The following is a 10,646-nucleotide window of genomic DNA, read 5'->3' as shown; positions in this document are numbered from 1 at the left end:
TATATTTGACATACAAAAAAATTATTTATTATAAAACTCTTAATAATTTTGTGTTAATTATATTTAAATAAAATATTATAATTATTTTAAATATAATCAATATTCGTTTAAGATCCGATCCTTTATCCAAAAATTATCCGTATCCATTTAGTTAGGATATGGTTTTAAATTTTGCTATCCGTATCCGAACTAAAAATACGAATCTGGATATGAGTTGAGCACTATCCGATCCGTATCCGATCTGTTTTCACCCCTACCTCTAGGTTTGCTACTACATGATTTCTTTAGTCACCAACCCCCTTATCTAGTGCAATAAGTGTAATGCTTGCTTTTCATGTGATCAATGCACAATAAGCTTGGTGCCTGAGTTAGAAAAAGAGCCTCCGCTTTTTCTTAGTTAAAGTGAGGGGTTCCACATTGGAGATTTGGAATACATAAATCCGTCATGTATCCCCTCACATGAGACTACCATCATGACTCTCACGTGTAATTAAAAAATCTAGCAACGTATATCTCTCCACGAGATAACTAAAATAGCAAAAATATTATAACAACCTACATGCCACAACAAATATATGAATAGTATAAAAGCAAATAAAACTTTTCAAATATAAGAGTATACCTTGAATTTGAAATATAGTAAAAGAAATAAATATGAACTTTAATAATGCCCTTCTACAATACTACTACTATAAAATAGGGTAAAGCTCTAACTGATTAATATATATATATATAGATTATTATGTACATATGCGTATGCTTCGTCCAGTGTAAAAATAAATTAGTATATGCAAATAGTGCAACTTAACATGCTTTTAAGCAAAATAAATTTTGGGAGAGAGAAGACGGCTTTAAAACAATTAACTGAATAAGACCAGTAGTAACTATGAAACAAAAACCCTATCTTATTGTATTCAATACGCAGCAAGATAGAGTTTTTAACCAAACAAGCCATTCCAAATATCTATTTTACTTGTCTAGTACACTTCTAAGATTTATTAGACTAGGTATGTTTAAAAATGAGATCAATAATTTGTATAAAAATTTTAATTTATATAAAAACTCAAAAAATTATTTAAAAATATTATCAAGTGTGATGAAGAAGTTTTTACATAGAAATTGTTAAGTCGAAATTCTTTTTTCAATATAATTCGTCGATCCAACTGGCTACTATATTTAAAAATTGTTAACCAAAAAATAACTTATATAAAAGTTTCTTTAAAGCATAAGCTATGATATTGTCTATTGTTACTCCTTCAGCCATGTATAATGATTAAAATATTTATATACCATCAATCGTAATGCCAACAAGTTTAATACATTGGTGTGAACAGATCATTTCGCCAAAAGTGATACTTCCATAAAATGGCACCATAGTTATACAAAGTTTTTATTTTTAATAAACTGGAATACAGGCTACCCAAGTAGCAAAACTTGGGTAGAAACGTACATGACGACCATCTCATTATTTATATGGAAAAGTCCCTCTTCCTTAGAGATCTAGGAGAGCAGCAATCACTGGTACTGGCTTGCCAGTTTGCCTTCCTTCACTATATAGTTCTGCAGCGGGAAATCCTCTCCTTTGAAGTACCTATCAAGCATGTCCTTCACTCCTGCTGCATACCTCAGCTGCATAATATCAGGAAAAGTTCACAATTTATCTGATTGTCTTCCCAATTTTGATGATATGCAAAAAGATTATAGGCAGGACTAAGAGCAAATTAAATGAAAGTGTAATTATCCATCTGTTAGATAGTCTTACATAGAAATGATGAACTAGAAGAAGCTTACTTGGGCATCAATGGTAGTTCCAGAAATGTGAGGTGTCATTGCATGGTTAGGCATGTATCGCCACGGATGATCCTTTGGCGCTGGCTGTGGGTACCAAACATCACCTCCATAACCTGAAACCAGATCACAGAAAAAGAATATAGCATTATAACCAGTTCGGATGGGTGCCTACAGAATTTAAAATAGAATACATAGGGTAAATGCAGTATCATTTCACATTGTTGTCTTGTATGTTAGGTAAGTGATCAAGTGTCCTCGCAAAAATACTTCACACCATTCTCTTGGCCAATAAACAGATCATATATATTATGGTACATTCATCGAGTTCAACTCAAAATTAACTTTTTGGTTGCTTTACTTCTTGAACATAATTCACAATAGTTTTCAGCCAATCCCTCAGTTTATATATCACATATATGCCCGTCAATGGCTCTCTTATTATCTACCCATAGATTGTGATCAATTTCTCAGCTCTTCACTAAAGCCAAATTTAACTTGACCGATTTCCTAATGGCCCAGAAGGTACATGGGACAGAGAGGAAACTGATTGCATTCCAGAATAGTTAGCCCACTCATGAGTTCTCTGCTACTGTAAGATTCAGACAGACAGAAGCTTGATTGCTATGTCTTTATGCACATTGAATACAAAAACCATGTTTTCTTCAAACTGTTTTAAACTACTGCCACAGGACTTCACTCTTCTTGAAATATATAGTTATATGATTATCTATGGTTCATGCAACTGAAGGCACAATTCAATTTTGTTTTATTTATTAAATGTAAGAGTATATTGTTCCTCATTAATCATTATGATGACCTCTTAAATCAATACCCAGACCAAGTTTTATGTTCTTAACATTTCATTCTTTTCATAATCCTTCATAAATAGCATTTTGGTTTTACACTAAATAAAATTAAATGGTGTGACTATTTTTCAACCACCAATGTATTTAAGGTTGTTTATTCAGAAATAAAGCTTCTCATAGGTAAATAAACTAAGTGAATGAACAGGCAAAGATACCTGCAATATGTCCACTGGAACAAGCATCTGCAACTGCTTGGGTGTCCATTATTGCTCCTCGGGCATTATTCACAATAATAACACCCTTTTTCATCTTTGCTATCCTCTCTTTGTTAAACATGCCTCTGAAACACCAACAAGTAACTAATAGGATTAGGAGACAAAAATAATTCTCAATGTTATTATAGTTGATTGCCTGAGTCAGGACTTCATTAGGGAACTTGGATATGTGATCACTCACTTAGAATAACTTATGGTTAGCCAAAATGATTGATGCAGGAAGGTTTGACATTACTCTCATATCGAGCAAAAAGGAATAACAAAGACAGATCAGAACTGAAAGTTGAGATTTAGAATCATTTGTTAACTGTTTGCCAACCTAGTGTTTCAGGAACGAAAGAAGAGTTATGAAATTAGAAACTAAGAAATAAATTTAAAAGGGGGGAATTGCCAGAAGGCCCAGAACTATACAGTCAACATGAACAGTTATCAAGTAGAAGCCAAAACTTAGTCAAAGAATAAGATAATGCAATCAGGGGTAAACCTCCATATTTCCTTTAGAGTTGAAAAGATAAAAGAAATGGTTCCTCTAATAATTATCTTATTGACTGCCGACAATTAATCATAGCTTGGGAAATTTTTTTTTTTTAAAAAAAAAGAGAAGTTTGGACCAATGCTAGAGCTCTAACAGAAAAGTTGAACCATTAGCTAATTCAGTCAGAATTTAGTAGATATTAGTCAAAAGTATCAGCCAAAGATGTCGTGATCAGAAAGGGAAGACGGAAACCTTGTTTTCTCAGTGAGAGGTGTATTGATCACGACAATGTCACACTTAGGAAGCATAGCGTCAAGATCTTCCTCAAATTTTGCACCAATCTCTTTCTCAAGTTCTGGGTCTATCTTGAGCCGGTCATGGTAGAGAAGGTTGCAGTTGAAGGGCTTAAGACGCTGAAGCAAAAGCCTTCCAATGCGGCCAGCACCAACAGTCCCCACTGTTTTGCCCTCAAGATCATAGGATCTGTAAGAAATGGCTGCAACATCCCATTCACCTTTTATCACTTGTTGATACCCAGGCACAAAGTTCCGAACAAGGATCAAAATCCGCATGAGCTCATCTTCTGCAACCGAGACAGTATTGCTTCCAGTGACCTCTGCGACAGTCAATCCAGCATCAGCTGCTGCCTTTAAATCAATATGGTCAGAGCCAATCCCAGCAGTAAGAAGAAGTTGCAAGTTCTTGGCCTTCTTGATCCTTTCTGCCGTGACATAAGCCGGATGGAATGGGGTGGTTATCAGGACATGCATATCAGATATATGCTGCTCAAGTTCTGGTAAGAAATTTTAGATTTTAGAGAATATTAGTTGAAAAGAACATAACAATTAAGAAAACTTCCATAATCCGTTTTAAATCCATTTAGAATTAGACGTATACAACATCTTATTGATTAAAAAAGTGATGGCAGCGGAACCATGCATCATTCAGGCGAATTCTAAATTTGTGCATGCAGCTAGCAAATGACAGAGGATCTAACAGTTTTCTTATTTAAGAGAAATGGTGAGGTCTCAAGTGGAAAAAAGAAATGGAGAAAGAAATAATAATTTGGCTAAAGGGAATGCACTCTAGAACCCAGCTCTGATACTATACAAATCAAGCCTTCATAAAAACCCTCTAAGTTTACGCATATAATCTAAAGCACAAAATCCAAATAGGAAAAGGGCAATCATAGATAATAAGATAGTGCACAACCGCAACTGGGGCCTTCTTTATCATCAGTGACAATGTACTGATGACCCTTCGATTCCAGCCATTCCCGAATGCCCAGACTTCGTTCCACGCACCCTACGAAGTTAGGGTTCTTCTCTGCGTACTCGTGGGCTTTGTAGAACACCCCAACAATCTTCTTGCTCCCAGGGGAAGCCTAAAGTGTATTCAACAAAAATCTATCAAATAATCCTCTTCAAGTAGAAAGAACATAGTAAGAAGAAAAAAGAAAAATCAAAATTCCAGTGAAATCAAGTACAATTCGCTCGAATGAGTACTCAAAAGCTGGAGAAAGGATAAGACTTTTATGCAGTTTACAGTGAAATTTCTCGCCAGAGTGGAGGCTTCGGGAGCGCTCGAAGTCACAGCTGCGATCGCTTGCTTCGCCGCTCGAATCATCGCCATTGATTTGGGGGAAGGAAGTCGAAGATGAGTGGAAGAGATGACGGTAGTTTGGCGAGGACGCAGCAGAGAGGGGCAGTAGATATACACGAGAAGTGCGAGAGAGACGTGACACGTGGCGACCAGATAGAAGAGGACAAGTCGTCTAAAGGCCAAGGGGCTGCTGGAAGCCTGGAACCGGCGTGAAAGCTAAATTCAGGTATATGGACAAATAAAATTAAGAGAAATTTTGCGTATAATACCCTATATTTTAATAAAATTATTATTATTTTAATAAAATTATAATTATACCTTATATTTTTATTATTATAAATCGAGTCTTATAATTTAATAAATATATATAAAAAACACCTTAGGTTAGCTTTAAACTAACACCGTAAGAATATTCCGTTAAATAAATATTTTATTTTAAAATAACTAAAACACTTTTATTTCTAAAATGAAGAAAATAATTTTAGTATGATTTAATTAAGGATACTTTCACAATTTTTTTAGTATTGTTAACTTAACCTAGAGGTTTTATTAAATTTAACCAATAAATCTAATAGCAAAATATTTTCTGTATATAGTCGCTAAATTATAAGATTCGATTTATAAATAATAAAATATAGAATATAAATTATAATTTTATCAAAAGATATTATATTATATACAAATTTTCATAAAATTAATCTTACTAAGCATACAAAACCTTGGTCATAGGTCACATGAAGTTCCAAAAGAAAATACTCAGAAAGAACAAATAGAAGGTCAGTGCGACAGCTATAGAGACTTCGTTGAAACATTTAAATCAAAGATTAAATCGAGTTGATGAAGACAGCAGAACAAGTCAAATTGTTCATCCTTTCCTCTGAGAGGCAGAGAGTGATCAAATTAAATGGTTCTGAGGTTGTTGTAGGAAAAATAAAAAATAAAAAAAAAACTGTCACAAAATTAACCAAAATTTATACTTCATACTCTACATTTTAATAGTTTTATATTACAATTTTCTTTTCGGAATTTAAATTTTGAGCTGCATATTTTACATTTTATTATGTAAAACATTTTATATTAACAAAATCATAATATTCTCATAGAACTTGATTTTCCGAAATTACCCTCTTATGTTTTCTGTAATAGGAATTTTCGAAAATCTATAAAATATTCTTTAACCAAACAATTTATAACCTGGTTTTTCCCAACAAATAATTAAACTTGAGCGAAAGTTATACCAGCCTAGTTTTCCTAACTTGTTTGTAGGGCTGTCAAAATAATCGAGCAGGCTCGAGCTCGACTCGATAATGCTCGATCAAGCTCAGCTTGAAGGCTGAGCCGAGCTTGATCATTAAAACTAGGCTCGAAATTAAATTTAAGTCAAGCTTGATCCCAAGCCGACTCGATCGAGTCGGCTCGATAAGGCTTAAATATATATATAATATGAGTAATATTAAATTAATATGAATCATCAAATCAAAACCCTTTTACCCATTCATAATTTCAGCTATTATTTTTATTACTTGTAATTTATATTTTGGTTGCTTGTAGTTTTCTAACCCATTTATCTTTATTGCTTATAATTTATATTTTGATAATATTTATATTTTTATAGTTGAATTAGATTTTATTTTAAGCTTGATTTAAGCCTAAATTAATTCAAGCTTGCTCATGCTCGAAAATAGCTTGAAATTACTAATTGAGCAGCTCGTTTAAGCTCGAAATTGGCTCAAGTTCAAAATTGATTTAAATTAAAATTATTTTAATTCAAGCTTGATTACAAAGATAGGTTTGAGATTAATTTCAATCCAAGCTTGATTAGAGCCTGACTAAATCAAGCTCGGCTCGGTTAGTTGTTTGGAATGAGGTCTCTTGTCTATATATATATCTATATATATATATATAGCGGCATCACGTACTTACGAAAAGACTTTTATGTACTAAGAAATAAGTTTTAACAAAGAAAAAGGTTATTTTAATAATATCATTTGGGTGTACGACACATCTTACCAAAGTGATCAAACTAGCGACCGTGATTTATATAACCAAACTCGTTCCTCCATAGTACAAATTCATAAAATAAATTTCTCTTAAATATATTTTATAACCAAACACTCATTTATATAATTTTTGTTAAAACTTATATAAATAAATCACGTGATAAGTTATACATAAAATCTTACTATAGATAGAGAAATACAATAAAGTTATGTATATTTTCTATACAATATTTTTATTATAATTCATATATTTATTTAATGTTTAAAAAAATAGAGGTATAATGTTCATGGTTAGAAAATAAGATTAGAGATAGCTGTGTTTTTCATAACAACCAAAACCCAAAAATTTAGAGTGTAAAATATAATTCTTTCTAGAAGATTGGATGAACAACAAAGCCACTACTATGGTCTAATTAGAGATACAATATTCAAGGTAAGCCCATGATAGTGGTGATGGATCGATTCCTTATGGATATTTGATATTTAATAATTTTTTATTAAAATATTACATATGTATAATTTAGACTTACTGTGACTTGTTTTTTTATAAGGATTACTCATTATACAACTTATATATCAAAGAGGGCTATGAGTTTATGATATTTGAAATACAAATATCTAGTTAATTTGCACGAAGTGTGTCAACTTTAGTTATTTTTAATTGGATCTTATAAATTAAGGTAGGGTGAATTCCTATTTGGTTATAAGTGGGCCAATCACAAATTGAAGATTTTTATTTACACTGAGTTGTGCCAATAAAAATGGCTCATTAGTAAGTCATTACAACTTCTAAAATGCAACATACTTTTTGAAACCCATGACATAGGAACTTTCTATAGCTTGAATGTGTGTTAATCCATAATTCATGCACATCTAATCATTTTGATCCAGTCTATTTTAATCTTATGACTCTTTTATATACTTTCTTTATAACGCAATAATCTTATGACTCTTTTATATACTTTCTTTATAACGCAATCAAAATTATTGGATATGCACGGCTGATGAGCCAACACATATCTCTGGTTCCATTATGTATGCGAGGAATCATCAATGTACGTCGGAAAGAATTCCTTCAATAGATCATCAATATGCATCTCAAAGTAATATGTACGGGTAATGAAAAGAATTTGCAATTCTTCACAAAATGATGACTATTATGCAAATAATATGTATGCAATGCTCAGATTTATATAGCACCATTAATCAATTAAGGGTTTGTTTGGTTGAGAGCTTTTCTAGATGTTGTGTTAATAGATACAGTATCTAATCTAAAAATATTATTTAGTTTAGTACACCGAATCTAAAAGGTAGCATTTTAGAATACTAATTATGTAACCATTTTTTCTTTTAACCCAATTTATTATGGTCCAAACGTTTCCCATTCTTATTACTAACATTCATAATAGTTAGAATGTTTTCTCATTGATTAGATGAAGGTTTTTTCATTGATTGAGATGGAAGTTTTCTTATTGGTTAAGATAAAATTTTTCTCACGAGACGAACGTTTATTTTCAATATGGTAACTCATAGCCATAAAGCTTGATGGGAGCTAGGCTATATATAGTGGATTTGGTCCCTAAGCTTATTCACTCAATTCAGAAAAGTCACACCATCAAACTAGAGTGTTTGAGAGCTTAGAAGATCCAAAGCTAATTTGCAAAAATCATAAGTTTTGAAGTACACCAATGGCTGGAGGTATGATGATCTTTTGGGAGTTTATTTTTTGATTCTTTATAGAATTTAACTTCGTATTTTGGATCGTATTCTTTTATTCTAACATTTGGTATTAGAGCACTTTTTAATCTTTGCTTTGGTGTTTATGAATAATCTCTATGCTCTTCTCTATTTACGGCCAAGATTTTTGTCATAAATTAAAGTTTCCTTTTGAGTTGTTTTTGATGCAAAAAATAAAGTTAGAAATTCATAAGATATTGATTTTCTAAATATTCTATGTTTAATAATAAAAAAAGGAAGAAGTTTTTTAGCATCAAAACATTGTATTTATGCCGAGTTGTGGTGCTGAAATTTCTGAGTCTAAACTAGGTTTATATGACCTGGATGAAAATTGAAGATGACCATAATTTGCAAAAATGATATTTCCCATCATTTTGCTCGCATATGTTATCTATTTATGCTTAGAATAATATATGTAATTTTAAGTTGAATTAAATTGTGCAAATTGATCGATTGTGCTCATTATGTAAATTAATGCATGCAATTTTGGGATGAATTTTGAAATTATCATAACATGCATAATATATGCAATAAAGAATATTATGTCTAATATGTGACATATATGATTTTATTTAATTAAACGATAGCCACATCGTTTTTAATTAAATAAAATTATATTTTATAGTTTTAAAGATCACATAAAATAAAATTTAGACATTAATTGTAATTAATTATTTAAATATAATAAATATAAAATTTATTATATTTAAATAATTAATTAGGATAAGATATCAAATTATTCATAACTTACCCACAGGAATTATGAATTAAGTGATAATTTGATAGTTTTATCATAAAGTTTAAGATATATATATCAAACTATGCTCATAATATACCCATAGAATTATGAATTAAGATAGAAACTCTATCATAAAGAAGAATGAATCTTATTGAAATAAAATTTAGTCCACGGGCAAATTTTATGTCATTTGATTCATTTTTTCAAGTATGATTTACATTGGTAAAACATAATTTCGTTTATGTCTCAATTTAACATAAACATGTAATATTGAATGCAGCTTCACGATCTGAGAATTTATCTGATATCCGTTGTGATATTTCCGAATTGAAAAGGGATAACTATAAAGTATGGAAAGAGAGAGTTCTTCTTCATCTAGGGTGGATGGACATTATGCAATAAAAAAGGATGAACCACCTGTAATCACTGCTACTAGCTCTTCAGCGGACATTGCGCTTTATGAACGATGGGAGCGATCCAATCGTCTAAGCGTAGTATTCATTAAGGCTAAAATATCTGCTAGTATTCGTGGTTCAGTAGATCAACATGAAAATGTCCGAGCCTTGCTTAAGGCCATTGACGACCAGTTCATCACTTCAGAAAAGGTTTTAGCAAGCACTCTAATTATGAAGTTCTTTTCTCTAAGGCTCACAAATGTCAAAGGTGTGTGTGAGCACATCATGCAGATGAGAGACATTGCGACTCAACTTAAGAAACTAGAGGTTGAGATGTCTGAAACCTTCCTAGTGCACTATATCTAGAACACTCTCCCATAACAGTACGGGCCTTTTAAGATTCGTACAACACACGTAAAGAAAAATGGTCAATCAATGAGTTAATGATTATGTGTGTTCAAGAAGAAGGGAGGTTGGTGATGAAGCTAGGTGAAAGTGCAATGCTCGCTACAACCCGTAGGAAGGGAAATACTCAAGCTAATCAGAAGGGGAAGGGTAAAACACCACCCCAAGTTGATATAAAAAAAGAGGCCAAGTGTTTCTTCTGTAAAAAGAAAGGACACATGAAAAAGGAATGTGCCAAATTTTAGAAATGACTTGAGGATAAAGGTAATCCAACCTCATTTGTTTGTTATGAATCTAATATGGTTAATGTTAATAGTAACACCTGGTGGATTGACTTTGAATATACAATCCATATTGCAAATTCCTTACAAGGTATGCAAAACCTAAGGAAGCCAGTGGAAAGTGAGCAAAATATCTTATC

At 31.9% G+C, this 10,646-nt stretch overlaps 1 protein-coding gene across 1 annotated transcript; it reads right to left on the bottom strand.

The window, feature by feature from the left end:
- Positions 1 to 1,263: 1,263 nt before the first annotated feature.
- LOC140779612 (formate dehydrogenase 1, mitochondrial) lies at positions 1,264 to 5,051 on the bottom strand. Its single transcript, XM_073124773.1, has 6 exons — positions 4,893 to 5,051; positions 4,560 to 4,731; positions 3,600 to 4,140; positions 2,813 to 2,937; positions 1,792 to 1,904; positions 1,264 to 1,629 (listed from the first exon to the last, which is right to left on the bottom strand). The coding sequence occupies exons 1-6, from the start codon at positions 4,977 to 4,979 to the stop codon at positions 1,516 to 1,518; spliced, it is 1,152 nt and encodes a 383-aa protein (XP_072980874.1). The 5' UTR covers positions 4,980 to 5,051; the 3' UTR covers positions 1,264 to 1,515.
- Positions 5,052 to 10,646: the final 5,595 nt, after the last annotated feature.

This window comes from Typha angustifolia, chromosome 15 (genome assembly GCF_048772165.1).
Source record: "Typha angustifolia cultivar Huaian chromosome 15, ASM4877216v1, whole genome shotgun sequence".
In the NCBI taxonomy this organism is placed as follows: domain Eukaryota; kingdom Viridiplantae; phylum Streptophyta; class Magnoliopsida; order Poales; family Typhaceae; genus Typha; species Typha angustifolia.
This window is presented reverse-complemented; position numbering and strand designations above follow the sequence as displayed.

Bases quoted from the DNA above. Each gene is read 5' to 3' on its own strand.
- LOC140779612 (XM_073124773.1), bottom strand. From the start codon at position 4,979: ATGGCGATGATTCGAGCGGCGAAGCAAGCGATCGCAGCTGTGACTTCG. The intron at 4,141-4,559 runs GTTGTGCACTAT...ATTTCTTACCAG, and splicing joins TAAAGAAGGCCCCAGTTGCG to AACTTGAGCAGCATATATCT. The intron at 1,630-1,791 runs GTAAGCTTCTTC...GATATTATGCAG, and splicing joins GAACTACCATTGATGCCCAA to CTGAGGTATGCAGCAGGAGT.